A 27,802-nucleotide genomic window follows, 5' to 3' on the forward strand; every position below is an offset into this window, starting at 1 on the left:
TCCTCGCATCAGGTGGCCAAAGGATTGGAGTTTCAGCTTCAGAATCAGTCCTTCCAATGAATATTCAGGACTGATTTCCTCTAGGATTGACTGATCACTTCATGGCGAGTCTGTTTTCTGGGAGTGTCGGACAGCCGTTCTGTAACCAGGCTAGGTATGTCCTGAGAAGCTGGGGGAAGTGGGTTGAGCGCCTAAAGAGGGCGTTCTAAGATTTGGGGGTGGGGGATGGGCGAGCAGGAGCGAGGTCTGAGGGAGGCGGGTGAGCTAGGACCGGTTGCCTGGAGACGGCTTGGGACTCTGTTGCCTGGAGACAGCCTTTGGCCTGGCACTTGGTGAGCGTCTGGCGAGGTGAGGGGGCGCTGTACTGACTGGACACAGCAGAGCCAAGCCATGGCTGGACACCAGAAGGAGAAAGCGATCGTAGATGAGGTCCACCAGAACCAGATCCTGCGGGAACTGTACCTCAAAGAGCTACGAACCCAGAAACTCTACACGCAGTATCACGTGAATCCACTCCGCAAGGGTGAGGGGCGCTACCGGACGGAGGAAGGGAAAGAGGGCGCCCCGCGGGAAGGAGCCGGCAGGGGTGCAGAGCAGGGGGTGCGGGGCGGAGCCCAGTAGGAGACGCCTCCTCTGACCTCGCCCCTAGTCTCAACATTCCAGAACTATGACTTTGGGGTTGGAGAGGGGGTCTCATTCCCCATCCCATCAAACAGATGTGTTAAAATGCATCCACATCCTGATTAAATATTTTATTGTAACAAATTTGAAAGGTTCTTTATAAATTTGCTTTTGAAATATTTTGCAGGGTTTTGTGTTTTGTTTTGCATGTGTTTTGGTTTGTTGTTAATATGTTAAAGCATTTCTTTCCATCTTCTTATATTGTCTGAAGACCTTCAGAAAATTTAAGCGGCACAGACTCAAGACCCAACATGCCCCCTAATTAGATGGCCCCACTCCAACTCTTCTCACTTTGCACATTCCTGGGCCAATTTCATCTGGTCCTGTAACATCAGCTCCCTCTAAAGGCCACCGAGTCTCAAATGGAGACCCAGACCCACGTCCACAACCACCTCCCAGCTCCCTTTCCCTGGTTCATCCCGCACCCCTCTCCCACCTGTGGCTGCTCCAGAAGATCTTGTTTTAAGCACAAGGCACCACAGCCATTCTCTCTCCCTAGTTAGAAGCCTGGGAGTCATCCTCAGTCTCTCTCTCCACACAGCTCAGCAGGCACCGTACTGTTTCTTTCCTTAGCGTTTCTCTCACAGGACAGGTTCCCACATTCCTGCCTCAGTGGGAGACACCATCACGCAAGACTGCCAGTCCTCACTTAGCTGGGCCCTCTCTCCATCCGGCCTCTGAAGCCTCAGCGGGACCCTCCTCACTCCTGCCTGCATTGATCTGATGCTCTCCTAACTCTCTTTCTCCCTCCAGGCCCAGCCCTCCAACCCTCCCCTATACCATAATTGGCGAGAGCTGTGCTAAAGGGGATTCGATCATCCAGTCTCAGAGGCCCCGCAGCTTCTGAGCTGAGGTTTACCCTGATCAGAACGTAAGGCCCCTGCGGATGTGGTTCTGCTGCCCACCCAGCTTTATCCCAGCTCCCCCTTATCTGCACCCTGTTCCTTTAATAAACATTTTAGTGCCTATTCTGCAGCATCCACAGGCTCTTTTCTGTCCCACCATATCTGAATGCGTGGATTTCCTAAATCACCATGCTATTCCCCACCTCTTCACTTTCTCTTCTTTCTGAATTCTCCTCTAGCCCTTGTTGTTCGTCACTCAGTCATGTCCGACTCTTTGCGACACCAGGCTTCCTTGTCCTTCACCAACTCCTGGAGCTTGCTCAAACTCATGTCCATGGAGTCAGGGATGCCATCCAACCATCTTATCCTCTGTCGTCCCCTTCTCTTCCTGCCTTCAATCTTTCCTAGCATCAGGGTCTCTTCCAATGGGAAAAGGCCCCCCAGTCCTGGACCTGATTAACTGTAGTCCACTGCAGCCCAGCTGCGTAGAAGAAATGGATTGTCATTATTTTAAAATAAGATTTGCATATAGTTAAGGTATACCATTGACATTTAAATATACATTTATGCAGTGAAATAATTAGGACAGTCATTTATTTAAGCATAACCACCTCCTCACATAACTTACCTTTGGGGGCTGGGGGTGGGGGATGAGAGTACAAAAAATGTATATCTTCATTTTGCTTATGATAACCTGGTTTTCCTCTGGAGCCCCCAACTACTAATTTCAAGAAAACCACTTAACATCCAATTCTGTTTAAGCTTGGCCCATTTCATAATCCCCTCCAGCAGTGTCCAGGTTTCCTATGAAAAGTGCTTGGTCTCTCAGCTCACAATCGTTGGGCACATGATTAATATGATCCATTGGGGTTAAGTGAGGAAATATTAGAATTTATACCTATCATTATACTTATGTATAAAGAAAGAAATGATGCTTTGTTAATATATGACAATAGAGCATAGAGACTGTATCAATATACACATGTGGAAGTTTTTGTCTTTTTTACTGGTAGGAGATAGGGATAAAACACGTGGAGACCACTGGTTCCTTCTGGCCTCTGCTCACTTACTACCTCCATCCACCTAACTCCCTCCACCAGAATTACTCTGCTCCTTGATATTTCTCTAACTCACCAAGCTCACTCTTGGATCTTCCCCATGTATCTCACACAGCAAGTTTATTCAGGACTCTGCTCCTCTGTCTGTCTTTAGAGACATATCACCCACACTGTGCCCACCATCAACATGGGTTTATCCATATAATGTGCTCTATGCGGTTGTGCATCTTACTTATATTTGCCTGATATTATATATCTGTTTATTGAGTGTCACCACAAGTAGCGTGAAAGCTCAGGGAGAACAGGGACCTTCTCTGTCTTGTTCGCAGCCCTACCTCCACTGCATCAGTAATCATGAGTTGAATAGATGTCTGTGGATCCTCGACCTGGTACCACACGGCCTCCTGGGGATATATCACTGTCTCTGGCTGCCTGATACATCTACATCTCCATAGGCCAGTCTGTCCAAGAGAACATTCCAAAATAATGGAAATGTTCTCTGTCTGTGCTGCCCTGAATGGCAGCCAGTAGTCATATGTGGCTGTTGATCACTTGAAATGTGGCTGTGGGACTGATTTTCAATTGTATTAAATTTAAATTACTCAAATTCAAGTCGCCACACATGGCTGGTGGCCATCATCAGGACAGTGCCTCTCAGATTGTGAGGTCCTTGAAGATCCTATGCCCTAGTGCCCAGCATAATATCTGACACTGGACAGACACTGACAAAATGCTAAATGGGTATCCAGCATAGGGAGGGTCTTAGAAAGGCCAGGGAGAAATTTTTTTTAACTTGAACCTATGATGCTGTTTTTCTCTAGTTCACACAATCACCAGAAAGCCCATGTCTTGGCATGATAACCTGGAAGAACCTGCAGACGGTAAGTCCAGGATTTGAGAATGACGAGACAGAGACAGAGAGGCAGCCGGCTGGGAGACTCTCTGGGGAGTGGTTCCTTAGGGCAGGCCTCAGTCCTCTGTCTGATCATCTGAAAGCTGAACTCATACCGACAAAACTCACAAGAAACCAACATTTTCAAAACTGCCAGTTTATTAACTGTCAAGCCAAAAACCATGTTCCTCATGGCCCTGACATTGCGTCTGTTCATCCATCCAATACTTAGCTGATAACAAGCACAGGTTCTGGAGTTCTACTAACTGAGTTCAAATCCTGGTTCTGCCATTCATTAACTGTGTGACTTTGGGCAAGTTTTTCTTAACATTTCTGAACCTATCTCTTAGAGGTGTTGTGAGAATCAAACAATGTATTGCAAGTGTTTAAAACAGTATCTAGGGCCCCGCGCTGCCCAGACTAGCAAACAGTACAGTCAAGATGGCTAAAGGTGATCCCAAGAGATCAAAGGGCAAGATGACTGCTTATGCCTTCTTTGTGCAGATGTCCAGAGAGGAACATAAGAAGAAAAACCCAGAGGTCCCTGTCAATTTTGCTGAATTTTCCAAGAAATGCTCTGAGAGGTGGAAGACTATGTCTGGGAAAGAGAAGTCTAAATTCAATGAAATGGCAGAGGCGGATAAAGTGCCCTGTGATTGGTAAATGAAGGATTACGGACCAGCTAAGGGAGGCAAGAAGAAGAGGGACCCTAATGCCTCCAAGAGACCACCATCTGGATTTTTCCTATTCTGCTCTGAATTCTGCCCCAAGATCAAGTCTATAAACCCTGGCATCTCTATTGGAGATGTGGCAAGGAAGCTGGGCGAGATGTGGAGTAACTTACGTGACCGGGAGAAGCAGCCATATACCAACAAGGCAGCAAAGCTGAAGGAGAAGTGTGAGAAGGATGCCGCAGACTAGGTCTAAATGGAAGTTGATGGCGCCATAGCTCCTGATAAAGTTGCCCGGAAAAAAGTGGAGGAGGAAGACAAAGAGGAGAAGAAGGAAGAAGGGGAGGAGGAGTTGCATCTTCTCCTTGTGAATACCTTAGAGCAGGGAGCACTGTGATTGACACACCTCTCGTCCAAGACGGGTCTGTTGCCCTCATTAGATTTAACTACCCGATTGGATCATGATCACATCGTAGCCTCTCCAAGTGCTCTAGCATTGTCAGTGGTTTACAGGAAGTGGCCATGGGTATCTGGAGCACCCGGAAACTGTATCAAAGTTGTGCATATTTCCAAATATTTTTAAAACAAAAAGGCTCTCGTCTTCTCACTCTGTGCATTTTGCTGTTGGTGTGACAAGGCTTAAAGATGTTTCTGGCACTTTTTAAAAAATCTGTAAGGTGGTGTGTTAATCCTATGGTCATTGGCTAGAACTTCCGAGTTTTCAACTGTACATATCTATAGTTTGTACAAAGAACAAAGCAACCAAGACACACTCTTGACGTCAAGCTCCTTGCTTGGTGTGGAGGCTGTGGGGGCAATGCCTTCCGGAGAGGGCATAGCTCAGGGCGTGCACTGTGGGGCTGGACCTGTGAACACCGCAGTGGGCATCCCTTTAGCTTCAGGTTGTCTTGTTTTTGTATATAGTGACACAGCATCTTACTGCCATTCTTAGCTGTGGAAAAGGGGCAGGGGTCAGCTGGCATGAGAAGTGTTTTGGATCCTTTTTAGTTGAAGTGCCATAGTTTTAAACTGTTTGTTTTCTTTTTTTAAAAAAAAACTGTAGAACTCTTCATTGTCAGCAAAGCCAAGAGCCGCAGCACCAGTGAAAGTTCAAGAACCTTCTATACTAAACATGAACTGCAATGTTCTGGTTTGGTTTTTTTGTATGTTTAGAATGCTGAAATGTTTTTGAAGTTAAATAAACAGTATTATGTTTGAAAAAAGTATCTGGTACATGGTGATCAGGACATGTTACTAATATTATTTTCATTATTACCCTGTGATAGTCACTAGAATGGGGCTGGGAATGTCATACCATAGGCAAAGAGACAGACATGTAAATACCCAGGTAAACAGAGAGCTAGACTGGGATGGCAGCAGCATAGGAAACAGGTGCCCACTGCAGACAGTGAAGTTCTGGAAAGTCCTCCTGGAGAAGGTGAGGTGGGATATGTTAGGTGTAGAAGAATGCAGGACATTCTGGTTACATGGGAAAGCACAGAAATGAGACACCAGCATGGCCAAGACCTGGGAGTAGTTTGGCATGGCTGTGATAATACGGGTAAGTGGGGCCACATTTAAGAATAAGGGAAGAAGATACTTGATAGGAAGCCTGACTCTTCTGACAAGCTTTTCTCCTTCCCCTCTACCTTCTTAGGGTGGAGTTTGATTCAGGCAGGATGTGTGATTTTTGTAGGAGAGAGGGTGGGAAGTGCAGGTGGGCAGGAGGAGGGAGGATTTCACAGCATCGTGGAGACAGACAAGGAAATAGGCTGACAGAGAACAAGGAAGTGAGGTTTCCATCTGTAGGGGAGACACCAGCCTGGCTAGAGCAAAGGATAGCAGCTGGGGACTTATAGCAATAAGGAAAATAGCAGGTGGTAAGGACTTCATTACAAGCCGCATTTATTCAGGATAAGATCCGCCCAGGGCCAAGTCCTTTATTTTTTAATTCCATTCTCGAACATCTTGCTGAGGTAGATATCTTCCTCCCATTTGACAGATGAGCAAAGTGAGGCCCAGAGAAGTTAAACCACCTGTCAAGCTAGTAGTAGAAGGGCCAGGAATGTCTGACCACAAGCCAGCTTCTTCCCCTTGTCAGACTACCTCCCTCAAACTGAGACTGGATAGCGTAGATTGAAAATGAAATCTACTTAAGTCCTTCAGGTGTAGAGCTAGAAACATACCTGGTGTTGAGAGCCATGCTGATTTCAATCCACAAGGATCTGACCTCACTTCTTATCGTCCAGCTCCTCACCGTCTCTTCGGCAGCTTCATTGCCCAGACTTGCTCCTGCCCCAGGGCCTTTGTTCTTGCTGCCTGTGGTGTGCTCCTCTTCTGCCTCTCTCAGGGCTGGCACTGGCAAGGCATCCGGAGAGGCCTCCCCTTGTCATCCTAAGTAGCCAGCCCTGCCTCCCCCTGCCCCCGGGCCTACGCCCGTCTTCACAGTGTGCATCACTGCCTGCCTCTATGCGGCTTGTTTTTCTTTTTATTTTTAACTTTCCATTTTATATTGGAGTATAACCAATTAATAATGTGGTAGTTTCAGGTGCACAGCAGAGCAACTCAGCCACACATATACATGTATCCATTACCCTCCAAACTCCCCTCCCACCCAGGCTGTCACCTGACATTAAGCAGAGTTCCCTGTGCTATACAGCAGGTCCTTGTTGGTTACCCACTTTAAATACAGCAGGGAGTACATGTCGGGTTTTATACTTGTATATTGCATCCCCTGACCTCTCACCCAGTCTACATCACCAGGAGACCAGGAACCATGTCTACCTCACTCTGCTCTGCCTCCAGGGCCCAAACAGTGCCTGGCACAGAGTTTGTTCTCAACAGATGTTTGTTGAGAGATGCGTGGAAGAACCAGATGCCTGTGTCTTGACGTCTAGGCAAGCCTTGGAGGCTGGTGCTCTGCCTGTCAGGAGGATGTGCCAGAGTCAAGGGCACAGCATCTCTCGTTGGTCCCCAACCCTGACTCCTTTGTAACCCCTGCCTAATCTCCCAGCCAGGTTTCTAAATCTTATCCACCATGCTGCCCAGGGACCAAGAAAGAAATACCCAGAGACACAGACTGAAGGTCAAGAGATTGGATGGGATTCTGAGCCTTTGGTAAGTGGGTCTCCTTTACTTGAAAGGTCAGGGGTAATCCAGCAGTGGTTAAGGAAACAGTATGGAGCCAGCTGCCTGGACTCGAACTCTGGCTGGTCCCTGTGTGACCCTGGGAAGTGACTAAGCTCTTTTGTGACTAAGCTTCCTCCTAGTACAATGGAGATAATCCAGCGTGTCTCTCATGAAATTGTTCTGAGGATTAGATGAGACAGTGCTTAGAACACAGTGTCTGGTACAAAGTGAATACTGCTAAGTGTGGATTAAACAAAGCTTGCTGATGTCAGATGGCCTGAGTGCTCTCCCAGCTGTTAGTAGAGTGGTCTCAGGCATGTCACCTACATCTCTAAATTCTGTCCCCTTCTCTGGAAAATGTGAATGCTAGTAACATATTTGTGTCATTGATTGGAAAAACACCACTAAGTGCAAGCAGCCTGGGAAATGCAGTCTTTAGCATCAGTTCAGTTCAGTCGCTCAGTCATGTCCGACTCTTTGTGACCCCATGAACCACAGCGCAGGCCTCCCTGTCCATTACCAACTCCCGGAGTTCACCCAAACTCATGTCCATTGAGTCGGTGATGCCATCCAACCATCTCATCCTCTGTCGTCCCCTTCTCCTCCTGCCCTCAATCTTTCCCAGCATCAGGGTCTTTTCAAATGAGTCAGCTCTTCGCATCAGGTGGCCAAAGTATTGGAGTTTCAGCTTCAACCTCAGTCCTTCCAGTGAACACCCAGGACTGATCTCCTTTAGGATGGACTGGTTGGATCTCCTTGCAGTCCAAGGGACTCTCAAGAGTCTTGTCCAACACCACAGTTTAAAAGCATCAATTCTTCGTCACTCAGCTTTCTTCACAGCCCAACTCTCACATCCATACATGACTACTGGAAAAACCATAGCCTTGACTAGACGGACCTTTGTTGGCAAAGTATGATCTCCCTAAACGATATAGGGCTCCTGTTCCTAAGAAAGAAACACAGGATTGTGAAGAGACTTGAAGAACCTGACGAACTTCCTGTCACACTTGTCTTTCAATTCTGATTATGTCACCTTCATTTCACAAACAGGGTTTAGCAAGAAAAAGCACCAGGGGCCACACATCAGGAGACTGGGACCCGAGTCAAGTCCAGGTCCCTACAAGACCAGGTCTTCCCCCTTCCCCACAGGTTTCTTTCTGACATCTGCCTCCTCCTCTCTAGGTCAACCCGCAACGTGAAGACCGCAGGCTGAACCACTTCAAGGTCTACAAAGACATCACTCTGTACAAGGCTAAAATGTGGAGCTTGGGAGAAGATGATCGCCACAAGTAGTATTCCCTCAGCGCTGGCAATCCTTGTCATTAATGCCCAAAGTGTGTGCTACCCAGGTAAATAAAGACACTTTTTAGCCTTGGTCTGACTATTTCTGTGTCCAGAATCTCACATTTCTCCCTTCTGCCCAAGTTCACCAGTCCACATCCTTAATCTTATAAGCCAGGGAGAGAATTCCAGTTAAAGATGGCAAACTAAGTGTATACAATATCTCCTCTGCCTTCTAGACCCCGATAAAGAACAATAAATTGATTTTTTAAAGATAAATGAGAAATATTAGCAACCAAGAAAATGGAAGCCAATGCTTAGAAGATGGAAAGCTGGTGGAAGAGGGTGGAGGAAACCACAAAATGCGAGCTGAGTGGGGCACCTCTGAGCACAGAGTCCTATCCCCCCAGATCTCTGGAAAGGGGTCAGGATTCTGGACAGAATGGGTGTGAGGCAAGGAACTGAAGGAGGGAGGGAGTCTGCTGGGAGTCCCATCGCACACCCCAGCGCCAGATGCTTAACAGCTCCCACACTGGAGGTTTACTCTTGGAGGAATGGGCAAAGGCCAGGGCTCAGAGACACTAAGACGTGGGCTAGGAGTAAGTGTGAGCCTGAAATCAATGAACATTTGTGAAAGGAGGGATGAACCCCTCACCCACCAGGCTGCATTTTTACCCTGGGTTTGAAGCTAGAGGGCTCCTTTTTGGGAAAATGAGCCAGCTCTAAAGAACTGGCCCCCAAAGACCCCCACATGGTACCATTTGAAGGTTCTGGGAAGAAAGAACCAGGGACCATCCAGGCAGCTGAACACACAGAAGTGCTGGGAGAGTTACTCACCCAAGGACTGCACGGACATTCTGTGCACCCCACTTATCACTTCCCCCACACCTGCCCTATACCTTGTTCTCCGTGTATCTTCCATCTGGCTGTTGCTGACTTATACCTTGAAGAGTGAAGCCATATACTGCTGAGGTCAGTCCTGTTTTTGAAATTGCCAAGACTGAATGGACGCTGCGATCCTGAGTGGCCCCACCCTGACGGACATTTTCATCCAAGGACGGGCCAGATCAGTTATTAGTGACTACGTGGAGATCTAGAAGTGTGCAGTATCTCATGACTGTTACAGCGCGTCTGCTGTAAGGAATCCGTGGTCAATGGCCAGGCGGTGACTTGTGATGTCATAGAAAGAGATTTGATCTTTGTCATGGTTCCTGACACAGAACTCCTAAATCCTTTGTAATTTAAGTGATAGAGGCGGCAGGAGGGTCTTTTGTTCTAATGAGGCGAGCCTTGGCAGCTTCTTGATAGTTTCAGGATTGGAGCTGCTCCCCAGGAAGACTAAACCTTGCTTAGAAACTTAAAACTTCCAGCCCCATCACCCAAAATCTGGGGAGCGAGGAGGAGCTCAAGATAGAACTAATCACTGATGGCCCATGATTTCATCAATAATGCCGACAAAGTGAAATCTCCATAAAGCCCCTAGACTGCAGGGTTTAGGGAGCTCCCAGGTTCAGTTCTGTTCAGTCGCACAGTTGTGTCCGACTCTTTGTGACCCCATGAACCGCAGCACAGGCCTCCCTGTCCATCACCAACTCCTGGAGTTTACTCAAACTCATGTCCATCGAGTCGGTGATGCCATCCAACCATCTCATCCTCTGTCATCCCCTTCTCCTCCTGCCCCCAATTCCTCCCAGCATCAGGGTCTTTTCAAATGAGTCAGCTCTTCGCATGAGGTGGCCAAAGTATTGGAGTTTCAGCTTTAGCATCAGTCCTTCCAATGAACACCCAGGACTGATCTCCTTTAGGATGGACTGGTTGGATCTCCTTGCAGTCCAAGGGACTCTCAAGAGTCTTCTCCAACACCACAGTTCAAAAGCATCAATTCTTCGTTACTCAGCTTTCTTCACAGTCCAACCCTCACATCCATACATGACCACTGGAAAAACCATAGCCTTGACTAGATGGATCTTTGTTGGCAAAGTAACGCCTCGGCTTTTTAATATGCTATCTAGGTTGGTCATGAGGTTTAGAGAGCTTCCAGGTAGGTACACATTAAGGCACTGGTGGGGGGGAGGGGCAGAAATTTAACTAGCAGGACTTGTGGCTTGAGTGTGCCTGGCACTGGATGCACCTGGTCTTCCTTCAAGGTAGTGTAGATTGTTGCTCAGCTCCATTCAGTTACTCAGTCGTGTCTGATTCTTTGTGACCCCATGGACTACAGCACGTCAGGCTTTCCTGTTCATTACAAATTCCCAGAGCTTGCTCAAACTCATGTCCATTGAGTTGCTGATGCCATCCAACCATTTCATCCTCTGTTGCCCCCTTCTCCTGCCTTCAATCTTTCCCAGCATCAGGGTCTTTTCTGATGAGTCAGCTCTTTGCATCAGGTGGCCAAAAGATTGGAGCTTCAGCTTCAGCATCAGCCCTTCCAATGAATATTCAGGACTGATTTCCTTTAGGATTGACTGGTTTGATCTTGCAGTCAAGGGACTCTCAGGAGTCTTCTCCAGTGCCACAGTTAAAAGAATCAATTCTTCGATGCTCAGCTTTCTTTGTAGTCCAACTCTCACATCCATACATGACTACTGAAAAACCGTAGCTTTAACTAGATGGGCCTTTGTTGGCAAAGTAGTATCTCTGCTTTTCAATATGCTGTCTAGGTTGGTCATAGCTTTTCTTCCAAGAAGCAAGCATCTTTTAATTTCATGGCTACAGTCACCATCTGCAGTGATTCTGGAGCCCGAGAAAATAAAGTCTGTCACTGTTTCCATTGTTTCCCCTTCTATTTGCCATGATCTTCATTTTCTGAATGTTGAGTTTTAAGCCAACTTTTTCACTCTCCTCTTTCATCAAGAGGCTCTTAGTTCCTCTTCACTTTCTGCCATAAAGGTGGTATCATCTGCATATCCAAGGTTATTGATATTTCTCCCAGCTATCTTGATTCCAGCTTGTGCTTCATCCAACCCAGCATTTCACATGATGTGCTCTGCATATAAATTAAGTAAGCAGGGTGACAATATACAGCCTTGATGTACTCTTTTCCCTATTTGGAACCAGTCTTTTGTTTCATGTCTGGTTCTAACTGTTGCTTCTTGACCTGCATATAGATTTCTCAGGCGGCAGGTAAGGTGATCTGGATTTCCCATCTCTTGAATTTTTCACAGGTTGTTGTGATCTACACAGTCAGAGGCTTTGGCTTAATCAATAAAGCAGATGTTTTTCTGGAATTCTCTTGCTTTTTTGATGATCCAACGGATGCTGGCAATTTGATCTCTGGTTCCTCTGCCTTTTCTAAATCCAGCTTGAACATCTGGAAGTTCATGGTTCGCGTACTATTAAAGCCTGGCTTGGAGAATTTTTAGCATTTTCTTGCTAGCATCTGAAATAAGTGCAAGTTTGAACATTCTTTGGCAGTGCCCTTCTTTGGGATTGCAATGAAAACTGACCTTTCCAGTTCTGTGGCCACTGCTGAGTTTTCCAAATTTGCTGGCATATTGAGTGCAGCACTTTCACAGCAATTTCACAGGTTTGAAATAGCTCAACTGGAATTCCATCACCTCCACTAGCTTTGTTCTTAGTGATGCTTCATAAGGCCCACTTGACTAAGGCATTCCAGGATGTCTGGCTCTAGGTGAGTGATCACAGCATCATGGTTATCTGGGTCATGAAGATCTTTTTCGTACAGTTCTTCTGTGTATTTTTCCCACCTCTTCTTAGTATCTTCTGCTTCTGTTAGGTCCATCCATTTCTGTCCTTTATTGCATTTCATGCAAAGATGGGCACAATAAAGGACAGATTGTTGCTAGATCACTGGATTTTCTTGAGTGGTCATTAACTTACAAATCTCCCAAACTCCTTTAAAATTACCTATTTTTAATCCTCTAGTGGGATTTGTAAACTAATTATCCTACTCTATCCCTATCAGATTCGCTTTCAACATTGTATCATTTGTACTTTCAATGTCACAAAATACCTCCAAGAGCCCCTTTAGTGTGAAGTTTTCTGCCAGGGTGACTTCCTCTGGGGCACCGTCCTCTCCACCATTTCCCTCATTCTGTTTCAGTTCACATTCACTAGCTCTCTCGCCCCATCTCTTCTTAGTCCTGGAACAGCAGCCATGTCTCCATTCCCTGGCAACATATTCCTCCCATAACTCCATTTGCATCCTATTCAATTTTACTTCCAACTTTGTCACTTTCCATTTCTTTGGTCAATTCCCCCTTCCAGTTACTTACTTTTATGAAATGCCATGTGGGTTTATTGCTGAAGATGAGGAGGCAACACAACTGCTCTCTTTGCCACCTGTGCGTGCACTGAGTAACACGTGCAGTGACCCATCACCCACAGACTTTGACGGAAGCAATGTGGGGTCACTAACCATTGTGTATCTTTTAGGCAGTGGTTTCATGGACTGAAGAGCCAGCAGCAAAATCTCTACTTTCCACAGTTACTCGGTTAACAATATTTTGGTAACTGAAAGGTGAACAGTGTTGTCCAGGAACTGCTATTGATACGGCACCCTGACAGCTGAAGTCCACACATATTGGTACAAAGCAAGAACAGCCTGGTCTTGGTTATGGCAACTACTAGCATCCTACCCATCCTTCCATGCATGGAATTACATTTGAAAGCAATGTGAGAGCTAATACTGAATGTAGCCTCATTATACTTTAAGAGTTGGAATGATAAAGTGATATAAATAAGCTCTATAAAGTATATCTCTGAAATTAAGTGATTCCATTTGCTATAAAAAGAAAAAAAAAGGAAAGAAGGTACATCATCCAAACCCTATAGAAGTATTCAAATCAGTAATTTACTTTTGTCCCTACTAGTGTAAACTCTGTCGATCTTAAAACTCTCCTATGTTCCACTCATAATTCAAAGTTTCTTACGCTAAGGCTCCTAACTGGAATTACTATTTGTTACCCTATTCACTACTATTGTACAAACTGTCAAAACAGGCTGGGGTAAAACACTGTGGTCTTCTGAGAATATGACCTATGTGCTTAGACTTCTGTTCACTTAGTTTACAAAAACTAAACTCATTCTTTTTGTTCTAGGAACAGTATCATAGGAAACCAGAGAGATCTTTTAGGTACCAATGATGCTACAAGAAGACCATGCAAAAATGAGTTGTTTTTTCTGCTTAAGCATCTAGAGTTCTCAGATATTTGTAGCCTCAAAATGTCTAAACTGGAATGGGGGTAGGGGTGGGGGCGGGGGCGGGGTGTGGTGAGGGGTGGGAAGCTGTCTTCCCTTCCTACCTCTCAAGACAGAGAAAATCCCAACATGAAACATGGCCTGCTCACAACATTCAACCTGCACACAGCTCCAAGACGGCACTGGAGTACTTCAAATAAACACACACCACATGGCTCAGCAGACATTATGGAGAACCACTCCAACCAGCAAAATAATCCCACGAGGGTGTGTACTCTTCATTATACAGCAGGCAGTGTGCTAAGCATTTTGCACATATTAACTCACTGCTGACAGGAACCCTCTTTGGTAGATTCTATTATCATGTCTATATAGAGATGACAGAGCACAGAAAAATCAACTTGCCCAGGGTCAAACAGCAAGCACACAGCAGAGCCAGGTGTCAAACCTGGCAGTCTGGCCCCAGAGTCCATGCTTTTAACCTCCACAGGGCTCGTTTATTTATTATCATTAAATGGCAATATTATTCAATATGTAAAAGTAACCTCTAAATCTTTCAGTCCTGGGTTTTTAACCAAGAATATATATTTCTCTGAAAATTTTTCTTTAGTTTATTGAAATAATTTTTACAGAAAGAAGCTAACAGAAGGGATCCAATTGCCTTGTGAAATCCCAAGTCCCTATCTCTTTTTCTTGGTGGTTGTATACAAAGATGCGGCTTGTTCAGTGTCTTCTGCTCTTCATTTTCTCTCTTGTCCGTTTTCCAGGTCTTTTCTGCAGAAAAGGAAATACCACATGTGTTCACACAGCAGTTGGCCTTCTGCCCCAGGGTCTGGACACAAGGAAAGAAAGGGAGGGGGAAGGGAGGAGCGGGAGTGGAGGCTGCTCCAGCCCCCTCACTCCATACTCACATTTGGTCCTTTCTTTCCAGGCCTCTTGAGGCCCCTGCCATGAGCTATCTTGGCCCGGAAGCTGGATACATCATCATAGCTCTCACGAGTGTTCCACTTGGAGCCTTTCTTCTTCCCACCATAACCAAACTTCTCGTTTTTATAGCGTCTCTTGGCATTAGGCCTGGGAAAAAAGCAGTCTTATAGGTTACCCCCAACACTGCAAATCCTGACAAATGTTACAATCCAACCATACCCTCAGTTTCCTCTCTGTAAACGAAGCCTGTAGATACTACTGTACCCAAAATCTCATCCTTGACCCAGTATTTCTACTCTATAAACTCCCCAGACAAGATCATCTACCTACAGCCTTAACCATCAAAGCAGGAAAACAAAGCAAGAATCAGGAAAAGATCTATCATGTGACTCATCATTTATCTTCAGAGCCCATGGACTGTAGCCCACCAGGCTCCTCTGTCCATGGGATTTTCTAGGCAAGAATACTGGAGTGGGTTGCCATTCCCTTCTCCAAGGGATCTTCCACACTCAGGGATCAAACCGAGGTCTTCTGCATTTCAGGCAGATTCTTTACCATTTGAGCAACCTGGGAAGCCCCATTTTTAAACTAAATCTTATTAAATCACCCTCAGTTGTTCCTAGTCCTCCCAAGGATATTAAACGCAGTTAATGTTCAAGTGTAATACATGTTAAAACTGATCATCCCACAGGAATCTCAATTCACCATATCCGAAGTCATAGTCACCTCCCTCCTAGACTGGTTTCACCTCCTGTATCTACAGCCTAACTTAAGGTTGGTGGTTCTACCATATACTCAGCTGCCCACACTATAACCTAGACTGGATTATAATTCCTTCTTTCATTCTCTGCACCCAGCTCAATTACTGAGTGCTGCTAATTTGACCTCTTGAGTATTTTTTCAACCAGTTTTCTCTTCTCTACCCCTATTACCACTTTCAGGTCATTATCCTTGTTCTCTGGACTTTTTAACGGTCCCCTGATCAATTTCCCTGCCTCTCTCACTTACACAAGTACCACTGTTATATTGAAAACATGAACATGACCTGCTCACCACTTTGAGTAAAGCCCATGAGCACCTCCCTGACTGCTGGAAATATCCCAGGCTCCTCACAACACTGCCCTGCAATCAGCCCAGGTCCTGCCAGCTACACCTCACCACTCCCTGCCTCACGGTAACCCCCATGACACCAAATGCTGGCTGTTTCTCACACACAAACCTGCTGTTCTCATCTCTACACTTCTGCTCATTCATGTTCTTCCGTCTTCCTCAAACCCATGTCTCTCCTGTTCTCCTGGTTAATTCCTACTCATCTTTTAGACTAAGCTCCGGTGAACCCTTCTCCAGGAAGCCATCCCCAGACTCTGACCCCTGGACCATGTCACATATTTCTAAAATGGATTTCCAGACTTCTCCCTCAATGCCTCTATCACAGCATGGACTATATTATACAGATATGATCATTCTCCTCAGGATGGGTGTCCAGGAATGCATAAAGGTGAACAAAAAGAACCAATAATAATATCCAACATTATCCCTTTTAATCTTTCTAATATAAGAGGTATTTACAATTTTTTTTTTCATTTTCACAGATGAGGAAATTAACATTTAGGAAGGTGAAGTAACTTGCTCAAAACTACCCTCCTAATGAGAGATAGAACCCAGATCAGAACACTAGGTCTGCACACAACCCTCACACATGAGGAATCAACTTCTACTGCGTAGTCACTGAAATCACCTCACTTGAACCTTCAAGAACTGATGTGGCTGAACGGGCCCATCACAGGGCCCACAGGTCTGGCCGCAGGCACAGCCACACTCCATGCACTGAGGCCACACCAGAACTGTAGCCACACCAGGAACTGCGGCCCTGCATGCACCACCACCAAACAGAATGCAGCACTCACCCCTTCTTCATTTGCTGGCCTTTGGCTCCTTCTTTCGTGCTCCGTGCAACAGGCTTCTGATCTCCCTCAAGGAAGTCCAGTTTATCAGAGAAACCTGGGAGTGAAGTACTTTGATCAGCACCACAGTGTTTTAAAAAAGATTCAACTTCAAAAGAAGGATGTTACTTATGGAATTGGTATTAAGAGGCACATCTTGCTCCCCACACCATTCCCAAATGTGAGGTCCAATAGTTCCAAATCAATCAAGCCTTCAGATGTGTTTGATAGAATCAGCAGGTACCCCTGCTCCCCTGTAGCCTTATGAGAGAAGACACTCACCTTTCTGATATTTCTTAATGGCACTCATCATGTGTGATTTCTCCTTCTGCCGCTTCTGAAGAACCTCTGTTTGCACCTGGATGTGGACACAGGACTGTTACACCCACTCCAAACCAGCACTCCAAATGTCTACAGTCTCTCAGTGACCAGGCTGTGCCACCGCTGAGCACTGACTGTGTGCCACAACCACGTTAAGGCTCTAAGTAGAGTCTCAATTTCTCATCCCAACAACCCGGTGAAGCAGAAATTCTTATGACCCCAAAACGAACCACAGAGAGACACTATAATTTGCCTAAGTCACACAGCAAGTGTGGAGCTGAGATTCACACCCAGGCAGTCTGCATTCTTACCCATGACACAACCTGCTACAAAACTGCACAAATCATGTTTACGTCAACATCCAATTCTCACCCTAATTATATCTGGGCAGATTAAATACCTAAACCACTGTTGCTAGGCATGAAAATACCAACAGAGAAAACAACCTCCCCCAAAAACAAACCAAAAAACACTTTAAGGATAAAAACAGATGCTTAAACTCTAAGGCAGGATTTATCCATCCCAACACTATGACAGTTTGGACAGGATCATTCTTTGTCAGGGGGAAGCATGGCCTGTCCTATGCATTGCAGGATGTTTAGAAGCCTCCCTGCTCTCCACCCACAAGCTGCCAACTGCACACTCCCCACCAAGGTGTTGACCACCAAAAATGCCTCCAGACATTGCCCAATGTTCCCTGGTCAAACAAAATTATCCCCCATCAGACTGTGCTGGGAGGTCAGGTTTGGAAACCACTGATCTGGACCCAGCTCTTCACAGTACAAGTATGTAAAGTACAGCCCAGAGAAGTGCCTGACTCACTTATAGTGACCATACTACTTCTGGTGACACAGAGGTATCCAGGAGGGATTGTGTTTGTGGACACTAGCAACCCACGCTGCTATGAGATAGTAAACACACAATGGAACACACACCAGGCACAGAACCAACTCAGACCAGGCAATCTATGGACAAACACCCTTGGCCCCATCCCTGTCTGTTGTCCTTCCCACCTTCTTTCCATATTTTCTAAGTGCTCGCAGCTGCTTAGCCTTTTCCGACTTCTCCATGGCGGCCTGTTTAGCCTGCAGTTTCTGTCGAATCTAAAACACAAAATGTTGTCAGCTTATGTTAATTGAAAATGGCACGGAAGCTGCTTAGGGTGCATGCAGCAGGGAGCAGACACACTGTGGAGTTCAAAGGAACCTTGTGAATCATCTACTCCAAGCCCTGTGTTTCACACACAAGGACAAAAAGGCCCAAAGGCTAACACCTTTATTCAAGACACCAAAAGTCTCAGCCTTGGAACCACAACATCAAGGTGACCTTCTTATTCCCAGTGTGCTGTTTGCTCTGTTAAACAAAACAGCTTGCTTGCCTCTGAATCAGGAGAAAAGACTAACTTCTCTCCATCCATACCGTATGCAGACTGTGGTGAAACCAGTATGCAGCTTTAGCCTCCTTCTCCAGTATACCATCTGCACTATAAAAACTCAAACAGATATCAGGTACCTAGCCGTTTGCATTAAACATATACATTTTAGTTAAAGAATGAACAGTTATTAATTTGAATGTGCAGAAATGGGTCTGGGTTCATCTCTAGATTAGCTTCCTTGAGTACCACTGAGACAAGAAAATCCAGCTTGAGACCCAAGGGAACTATTTAGATATATCTTGGATTAGACATTGGTAATTCTCTGCCTCTCAAAGTTGAATAAGGACCAAATTCTACCTAACTGTTCAGTTCAGTTCAGTTCAGTTCAGTTCAATCACTCAGTTGTGTCCAACTCTTTGCGACCCCATGAACTGCAGCACACCAGGCCTCCCTGTCCATCGCCAACTCCCAGAGTTTACTCAAACTCATATCCACTGAGTCGGTGATGCCATCCAACCATCTCATCCTCTGTCGTCCCCTTCTCCTCCTGCCGTCAATCTTTCCCAGCATCAGGGTCTTTTCCAATGAGTCAGCTCTTCACATCAGGTGACCAAAGGATTGGAGTTTCAGCTTCAGCATCAGTCCTTCCAATGAATATTCAGGACTGATTTCCTTTAGGACGGACTGGTTGGATCTTCCTGCAGTCCGAGGGACTCTCAAGAGTCTTCTCCAACACCACAGTTCAAAAGCATCAATTCTTCAGCACTCCGCTTTCTTTGTAGTCCAACTCTCACATCCATCCATGACTACTGGAAAAACCATAGCCTTAACTAGCCTTAACTTAACTTACCTAACTGTAAATTATGCCAAATCTAAGCCATATATTAATCCTTCATTCTAGAGCAAAGAAAAACTGAGGCTCAGAGAAAGGTAACTGTCTACAAGTTATAATGCTGCCCCGGCAACGGCAGGAAAGAACTGTTGTCTCTTCCAAACACCATGCCATGACCATGCCAGCTAGGAGATGCATAAAGATCATCTTTATCTTAGGGACCACACTTCTTACATTATCTTCCTCCCTTAACTGTTTTTATTAGGAAAAAGTCAACCTTACATTTGTCCAACTGGTGTTGATTAGCATGAATCTGACATAGGTAACTGAGATAATAATTTTCCTCTGACAACTGGCTCCCTATCAATGTGGTTATGCCTTTGTTTGTTTGAACATTAAGGGAGACAAGCCAGCTGTATAGACTTAAGTACAAAGCCTCAGTCTTCCAGAGAAAACCTTTTCCATTTCTTACCTTCTGCATCTGCTGATCAGACTTGGCCATCTCTGCAAAATAATCCGTAGGCCGCTTGGTAGGCACTTTGAGCTGATGGAGGCGGGGCAATACTGCAAGCACCGCTGCCTGGGCTTGACGGTAGCTGCAGATGTAGGACAAAGTGTGAAATAAGCTAAGGCAGAGAGGTCTTACATCCTTCTGACTGCCTCTCATAAGGTATCCAAGGTCGGAAGAGCCTGCAACACCTGACCTCCACCAGCAAGAACACACACACAAACAAAAATGGTAATAAAACCTCATTAACTCAGGAGAAATTTAGATGTACACTCTTTTAAAAGGGGTGGGGAGTATTGCTTAAAATGAATTAGTAGTTTAACAGAATGACCACTTTAGAAGTGCTCACTAACTTACAAATGCCAATTACACATTCTTATTTAGTCACTAAAAAAAAAGTCTATATAAGGATCCCACATAAGCAACGTTTTGTTCTCATAATCAACTGCACAAAAAAATTTAAAACTTAGTATTTGAAAATAAACTGGACTTTAAATTGTGACTGCTGGACCACGGGGCCTTTCTCTCAACCACGGAGCATCTCCTACTCCTTAGTCCAAAGAAGCTTTCCTCCCTACTCCCAGGCTTAGGACACCTCGAAGGAACACATGCTCACGGCTTCCACCCTCTCCCCACTCTCTAGCACAGGGACCCACAACCTTTCCCACACTTGAAAGCATACATACAAGCTCATCTCACGCTTAAAGTCATCTTCTGGATCAACAGCTTTCGGATCCTGGTTCTGAGATGTTGACTGAGATCCACCGATTTCTGGTACCGGACCCAGAGTCACATCAAGCCTTTCAACCCATTCCAGATCCCGCTTGAATTCAGCCAAACACTGCTTCAGGCCATTCTAGGAAATTCAGACACCAAGCTCACAAAAAGGTAACAGGCCAACAAATGAAGTGCCAACCTCTAAGACCCCGACAGGTAGTTGACACTCTTGGCAATGCGCAGGTTGTGTCTTTCCTAGAACTAGAACGCAGTCTCTGGAGCACAACAGTGCCTCGCGCGCATCCCAAGTCTAGCATCCTCCGACCCGGCGCCCGAACTCACCACGTCGTTCACGGCCTTCTTCGGCCCCTCTAGCACCACGTTGAGGCCTGGCTTCAGAAGCCCTCGGGAAAACGCCTCCTGCAACTACAGGGCACGTTCTCCGGTGAGAACGAGAGAGTGAGGAACCCTCTTCCTCGCGCAGCCGCGCGAGCTCGGATGATACCTACCTCTCTGTCTGTGACAAGAGAGTCATCAGAATCGGAGTCCGAACCTGAGAGCGGGGGGGTGTCCATCTCACCGCGCGCGAGTCCACACCTACCGGAGGACGCGGAGTAGCCCGAGCCCCCAGCGCCTGGAAAAGGGCACCCCTCGCCGCTGCCGCTTTGCAGCCCCCTGCCCTCCTGCAGCGGACCCACGTGCACTCGAACCGCACGGGAGCAAGCAGCTGCTCCTGAGCTCTCTGAGCAAAAGACTTCCGCTTCCGACTGCTGACATACTTCCGGCTTGCCGTTGCTATAGGAACCGCTCCGGCGTCGGTGAGTGCCGGGTTGCTTCGGATTCGTAGGGGTAGTACACGGGACACACGCGTGGTCTGCTGATCCAGAGAGCAGAAGCTTACAGGTGGGAGAGATCCCTGGGGGTTGTCCAGAGGAGCAGGAAGCCGCGAGGGCGAAAGGAACGAGCAGACGCAGGAGCCGGGTCTGGGGCACCAGCGGAGATTGCTAAGGGAGGAGGCGGAGGAGCAGTTCGGAGGCGGAGCCACGGGCTTGTCGCGGGGCGGGTGCGGCCGGGTGGGCGGGGTTTCGCGCGTGTCCGTGCTCACTAGCTGCGTTGCATCTTTAGCGGAACTACCCGACCATGTCCACTGTGGTAGCTCAGTCGCTGCATGTTTTTGGTCTTCGATCCCACGTGTCCAACAATGTCTTCTTCTTCGATGAACAGATCATTATATTTCCTTCAGGAAATCACTGTGTGAAGTACAATGTGGATCAGAAATGGCAAAAATTCATTCCAGGTAAAACTGTTTCCAATCTGACACCTAGGTAACCGTGTGAACCAAATGTAACACCATAATCCCAATAGGACGATTGAAAGAAAACTTCTTTTGGACAACTTGAATATACATATAGTTTTATAGATGTAGAAGAAATACATGTCTACTTGCCTTATTTTAATATATAGATTAATGAATCATCCGTAAAGTCACATGTAAAATCCTGTTAATTTAAAGGTACTTATTTTCACTGTGATCTAATGGAAAAAAATTCTTTTGAAGAGTTTCATGCATCTTCATTATCACTCTCCTTGCCATCACCAGGGCTGCTTTTTGACTTCTCTAACAGTTTTCTAGAGTACACCACTTTCATTACAGACCTTTTGAATCCATTTATGATGAAAACACTAGAGATTTTACCCCAGGTCAGAAATAACCATTTGTATACTGTAACATTTGGGTTTGTTCACATTAGTCCTGCTAATGATATACATGATTTCCATACCTTCGCCACTCTTTTCCACTGTTTTCTGCGCTCAACCTCATTTATTGTGACATGCATACAAAAGACTGTATACTACATATGTGTAGTATTTAAAGAACTATAGTAAAATGAGGCTTTGAAAATCTACCAAAAGGAGAGCAAATAGTACATTACCAGTCCCAGTGTTTCTCCCTGACTTCATTTATCTCCCATGTGCCCACTCTCACGCCATCCTGGAATTTGAAATTATTCCCTTATTTCTCTGTATAGTTTTACCACATATTTATCTGTCTGGCCTTATGTAAGATATTGTTTTTGTTTGTGCTACTTTCCAACTTCGTATAAATGTAATGGTAGTGTATGTATTCTGTGACTTGCTTCTCTTGTTTAACAACATACTGTGAGATTCATGCCTTTTGTACATGCTAACTGAGTTCTTTTTATTACTATGCAGTATTCCCTCATATGACCCTAATGTCTCAAGTATATTTATCCATTCTAGTGTTGATGAATATTTGAGAACCAACATTTTTTTTTTTTTTTTTTTTTTGCTTCTCTGGTGGCTCAGATGGTAAAGAATCCGCCTGCAATGAGGGTTCAATCACATGGGGTTCGACCTGTGTTTGACCCCTGGGTTGGGAAGATCCCCTGGAGAAAGGAACAACTACCCAATCCAGTGTTCTGGCCTGGAGAACTCCATGGACAGAGGAGCCTGGCAGGCCACAGTCCATGGGGTTGCAAAGAGTCAGACACAACTGAGTGACTTTCACTTTCATTTTTTTTGCTATTTCAAAGCATGCTGCTATAAGCATTCTTGCATTCAAGTGGTCTCATCTACTTGTGCAGAGATTCTCCAGGGCACACACCAAAACAGTAGTGTGGCAGTACTAGTTCACACTGCTGTTACCCCACAACCTCACCACCCCTTGCTATTGTTCTACTTCTAATGCTTTGTGCATTTACCTACTACTAATGAGGATGAGTATCTTTTCACATGATTAAGGGGCTGCTCCTGTTTAATCTTCTGTGCAATGTCTTGTTTAAATCTTTTATCCATTTTCTATGTTTTGGGGGGTAATTTTCTTACTGATTTGTGGTCCCTCTATATTTTCTGTATGCTAAGCCTCTGTCAGATGTATACATACTACAAATTTCTCCCAGTTTGGGGCTTGTGTTTTCTTCCTCCTTATGGTATCTTGATGGACAGAAATTCTTGGTTTTAATGAAATCAAATTTATCAACCTTACTCAAACTTATTAATATATTCTCCTATATTATCTCTTTGATACACTCCACATTTACCTTTCATCTTTTCGGCTCTGGGTTAGGAGGGTGCTGAGTGTGTTAGGGGAATAGTGAAGAACCCAGTATGCCTGGAGCAGAGTGAATAGAGGAGGAGGAGTGAAAGGTGAAGCAGAGAAGTAAGCAGAGCAACATCACATGGGCTTTGAGATCAAGGGCTCCTACTCTGAGTAAAATGAGAAGCTGGGATGGAGGATTCTGAGCAGAGCGACATGATCTGACTTATGTTTCAAAAGGTTCCTTCTGGCTACAGTTCAGAGAATAGATTTAAGGAAGGGCAAGAGAGGAAATAGGAGACCAGCTGAAGGACCATTGCTGTAATCCAGGTGGGAGAACACAGTGGCTTGGAGCAGGTAGCAGGTAACAGGGATGGTGAAAAGATATCAAAGCCTGGCTCTATTTTGAAAGTGGGGGGTGACAGTTTTCCTCATTGACCTGATGTAGTTGGGAGAGAAAAGGAAGAAACAACTGAGTTGCTTTCAGTTGCCTGAGCAACTGTAAGGGTGGAGTTGCTGCTAATAGAGACAGGAAAGACTGCAGAAGGAGCAGGTTTTGTGTGGAATGTTAAGTGTTTGACATGGGAAGACTGAGATGCCTGCTAGATATGCAAATAGGATCTTAAGTGAGCACTTTGATGTCAGTTCTTACCTGGAGAGTTCCATGGACAGAAGAGCCTCGCAGGCTACAGTCCATGGGGTAGCAAAGAGTCAGACACAACTGAGCAACTAACACTTTTTCAATTTCAATTGATGTCGATTGTGGATTCAAGAGAAAGAGGCCCTGGCTGGTGATAAAAATTTGAAGGTGGTTAGCATAGAGGTGAAATACAAAGTCCTTAGAATGAGAACTTCCCTGGTGGTCCAGTGGTTAATTCTGCACTTTCAATGCGGGGAACATGGGTTCAACCCCCAGTCAGGGAACTTAAGATCCTACATGCTTGCAGCATGGCCAAAAAATAATTTTTTAAAAAATCCTTAGAATGGATTAGATCACCCAGGGAGTAAATGTGTTTGTGAAAGGAAAGAAGGCTAAAGATTGGGCTGTGGGGCCTTCCTACATTTAGTGCCAGGAAATGAGGAAGAACCTGGAAAATAGTCTTTGGAGGAGTAGCCAAAAAGAGGAAATCCATATAGGAGGTAAACATATTTCAAGGAGAAGTCAGTCATCAACTAGGTTAAAACAACAGGAAAGTATTTACAAACTGCAATCAGTCAGCACATGTTAAGCACCCACTGGGGAGTCAGGCCCTAGTGATTAAAAGAATGAATAAGCCAGAAAGCCAGGGCCCATGGCCTCCAGGAGCTCTCAGCATTGTAGTGGGGACAGGTATGTATTCAAATGAGCACTGGGACTATGTAAACGAGCAGGACACCTGCTAGGCCAGGCACAGCCCTGGTACAGAAGCACAGAGGAGGGGAGTAACCTGTTGTCCATTGCCTTCCCCTGGCAGTCTTGTCTACACTCACACTTTCAACGCATCACCATTACTTTTACCTCCGATCTGTATTTCAGTCCAAACTTCTCCCCTAGCTTTCATCATATCAAGCTGCCTGCTAAGACCTCTTTACCTGAAAGTTCCACAGTACGTATCTCACACACAATATATCCAGAATCAAATTTATCATTTCCTTTTTTCTCCCTCTTTCCTTGAGATTGTACTTTGCAAGGTATCCAAACACATAATAAAGATATGATTACAAAAATAAGCTAGTCCTAGTATAAATATCCCAGAAACCCAATAATACACAAATAAATGAATACAGTGGATAAAGGAATATATAAATGAATTTCAGTTCAGTTCAGTCACTCAGTTGTGTCGACTCTTTGCAACCCCATGAACTGCAGCATACCAGGTCTCCCTGTCCATCACCAACTCCCAGAGTTTATGAAAACTCATGGCAACCCACTCCAGTATTCTTGCCTGGAAAATCCCATGGATGGAGAAGCCTGGGAGTCTACAGTCCATAGGGTCGCACAGAGTCAGACATGACTGAGCGAAAAGTGGAGGAAGAATATGGAGTGCTGGCTGTTTAGGGCATAAAGGCCTGTTATCTGACCCTGCTGCACCTTCCAGACCCATGTAGGTCATCCGTGGCTCATAGAGGATGCTCAGCCATCGCCCACTGTGTGTAGTTCCCCCACCATCTACACCCTTTCTCACGTCCACACCTTTGCCCCTCCTGACCTGCCCACCCCCATCCTGTTCTCACTTTGTCCTCTTTTAGGAATCCTTCCCTGACTTCTCCCACCACGGCCTCAGTGAGGGGCCCATCCTAGTTATTTTCAAAATAGCCAAGGCACAGTTGTACTGAAGGATACAGGGATCAACGGTTACCTGTTTCTGCACTTTTCTCCCGTTGCCTTGGCAGCACCCACCACGGTGCCTGGTTTGTGCTGAATCTCAGTGAATGCATGGTCGCCCCTCATCAGCCCCTCTCCTCTGTTTGCAGGCTCAGACAAGAGTCAGGGCATGTTGGCCTTGGCTATCAGTCCCAATCGGCGCTACCTCGCTGTCTCGGAGACGGTGCAAGATAAACCTGTCATCACCATTTACGAACTGTCAGCCATCCCCTGCCGGAAGCGCAAAATCCTTAATAGTTTCGACTTCCCAGTTCAGAAGTTCATTTGCATGGCTTTTTCTCCAGACTCCAAATACCTCTTGACTCAGACTTCACCTCCAGAATCAAACCTTGTCTATTGGCTGTGGGAAAAACAGAAAGTCATGGCCATTGTTAGAATCGACACTCAGAACAATGCTGTCTATCAGGTACTTCCCAGAATAACAAATATTATGCAAATTATTTGAAAATAGTACAAGCTGTCTCTCATTGAATGCTTTCTATGTGCCAGGAATAGTGCTGATTTCTTAAAATGCATTTGGAAGTTTGCCAAACAACCCTATATAAAGTATACATAATTATTGTCTCCGTTTTAAAGATGAAGGAACTGAGGCTCCAACAATTTAGCAGAACCAGGACTCCCTGACCCTAGGGTCTACGTTCTTTATTTTGGCCCAGAACTGCGTACTAGTCACAAGTCAGGTTCAGAGGCAATTTGATCAATTTGCTCTCTCTCCCCAGACCTGGCCTCTACTGGGAAGCATTTCTGGGCAGTGGGAAGACTTTAGGAAAGTGGTGTGAGATCGTAAATGTTTAGGAAGCTATCCATGAAATTGCAGTTATGTGAGGAGCAGAAGTTTCTATTGTGCTGTGAGGGTAAAATGCAGAGGATGTGTCAGGAGGCTGGTTGGGTCCCAAGGAGGCTTTGCTTGGAGAAGTCAACCTGGTCTGAGATCTAGTGCTCAGTTGTACGGGTCCACGCACAATTCTGTTCAGGTTCAGAGATACTGACTAATCAGCTTCTTGGGCACAGACTCTGTTATTCTCACAAGAGGCTAGTGTGTGAACCAGCATGTCACAACCAGAACACATATCATCGATCCAGTGTGTTTCCTCCCTTGAGAAGTGAAATTGTTAATCAACAGGTTGCTTGGTGATAACAGAATCAGAGCAAAGACAAGTAAAGCCTGAAGATTATCTCATCCAGGTCATAGTAAGGCATGCTGCTGCTGCTGCTAAGTCGCTTCAGTCGTGTCCGACTCTGTGCGACCCCATAGACGACAGCCCACCAGGCTCCGCCATCCCTGGGATTCTCCAGGCGAGAATACTGGAGTGGGTTGCCATTTCCTTCTCCAAGTAAGGCATGCTACAGCATCCTAGTCAGAGCAGGGAGCACCTTGTCTCAAACAGATTCAGGAAACATTCACTGGATGCCTGCTCTGAACCTGCCACTGGGGATACAGAGACGAAAAAGGCACAGCCCCTACAGGTGCTCACCATCCAGTGTGGAGGACAGATTGACTGTGACTGCAAATGGGGATGAGGGTAAAGGTAAAGGAGGCCTAGTCCCTGACATGTGGCTCCTTCTCCCTGGACAGGCCACAGAAACCTGCCTGACCCTCATTTGTCTGTTTTAGCTGAGCTTTCGTTCTGTTTTGCTAACACAGAGTATGGTGACTGTCAGGACCTGCTCATCCTGCTTTTTGGTCTTCATCAGATGACTTTTGAAGGTTTCCTAATTTGACTCATGGACCGTATAAATATAGTGGACATAGATCTGTCCTCTTATCAAATATGTCTTAAAATTATATGATTTAGTGATGTTTAAAGGAAGTTATGACCAACCTAGCCAGCATATTCAAAAGCAGAGACATTACTTTGTCAACAAAGGTCCGTCTAATCAAGGCTATGGTTTTTCCAGTAGTCATGTATGGATGTGAGAGTTGGACTGTGAAGAAAGCTGAGTGCCAAAGAATTGATGCTTTTGAACTGTGGTGTTGGAGAAGACTCTTGAGAGTCCCTTGGACTGCAAGGAGCTCCAACCAGTCCATTCTAAAGGAG

At 45.6% G+C, this 27,802-nt stretch overlaps 3 protein-coding genes and 1 pseudogene across 3 annotated transcripts in view; 3 read left to right on the forward strand and 1 right to left on the reverse strand.

Annotated features, from left to right (window-relative positions):
- The first annotated feature begins 327 nt into the window (after positions 1 to 327).
- Positions 328 to 8,650, forward strand: CFAP144 (cilia and flagella associated protein 144). The gene is made up of 4 exons (XM_069570026.1): positions 328 to 523; positions 3,406 to 3,465; positions 7,161 to 7,264; positions 8,459 to 8,650. The coding sequence occupies exons 1-4, from the start codon at positions 391 to 393 to the stop codon at positions 8,567 to 8,569; spliced, it is 408 nt and encodes a 135-aa protein (XP_069426127.1). The 5' UTR covers positions 328 to 390; the 3' UTR covers positions 8,570 to 8,650.
- LOC138428993 (high mobility group protein B3 pseudogene) lies at positions 3,918 to 5,204 on the forward strand (annotated as a pseudogene).
- Positions 8,651 to 14,304: 5,654 nt separating the features above from the next.
- Positions 14,305 to 27,095, reverse strand: EBNA1BP2 (EBNA1 binding protein 2). The gene is made up of 10 exons (XM_069588742.1): positions 25,738 to 27,095; positions 20,850 to 21,590; positions 20,683 to 20,766; positions 20,310 to 20,479; positions 19,588 to 19,711; positions 17,922 to 18,011; positions 16,870 to 16,945; positions 16,552 to 16,645; positions 14,629 to 14,791; positions 14,305 to 14,491 (listed from the first exon to the last, which is right to left on the reverse strand). Exons 2-10 carry the CDS (start codon positions 20,913 to 20,915, stop codon positions 14,441 to 14,443), a joined length of 918 nt encoding a protein of 305 aa, XP_069444843.1. The 5' UTR covers positions 20,916 to 21,590; positions 25,738 to 27,095; the 3' UTR covers positions 14,305 to 14,440.
- The window catches only part of CFAP57 (cilia and flagella associated protein 57), a 68,301-nt gene continuing 61,645 nt past the window's right edge, over positions 21,147 to 27,802 (forward strand). Inside the window, exons 1-3 of the mRNA XM_069588730.1 lie at positions 21,147 to 21,243; positions 21,466 to 21,637; positions 25,853 to 26,169. Coding sequence (XP_069444831.1) covers positions 21,481 to 21,637; positions 25,853 to 26,169 — 474 coding nt within the window. The 5' untranslated portion in view covers positions 21,147 to 21,243; positions 21,466 to 21,480. The remainder of the gene's footprint in view (positions 21,244 to 21,465; positions 21,638 to 25,852; positions 26,170 to 27,802) is intronic.

This window comes from Ovis canadensis, chromosome 1, assembly GCF_042477335.2.
Source record: "Ovis canadensis isolate MfBH-ARS-UI-01 breed Bighorn chromosome 1, ARS-UI_OviCan_v2, whole genome shotgun sequence".
In the NCBI taxonomy this organism is placed as follows: domain Eukaryota; kingdom Metazoa; phylum Chordata; class Mammalia; order Artiodactyla; family Bovidae; genus Ovis; species Ovis canadensis.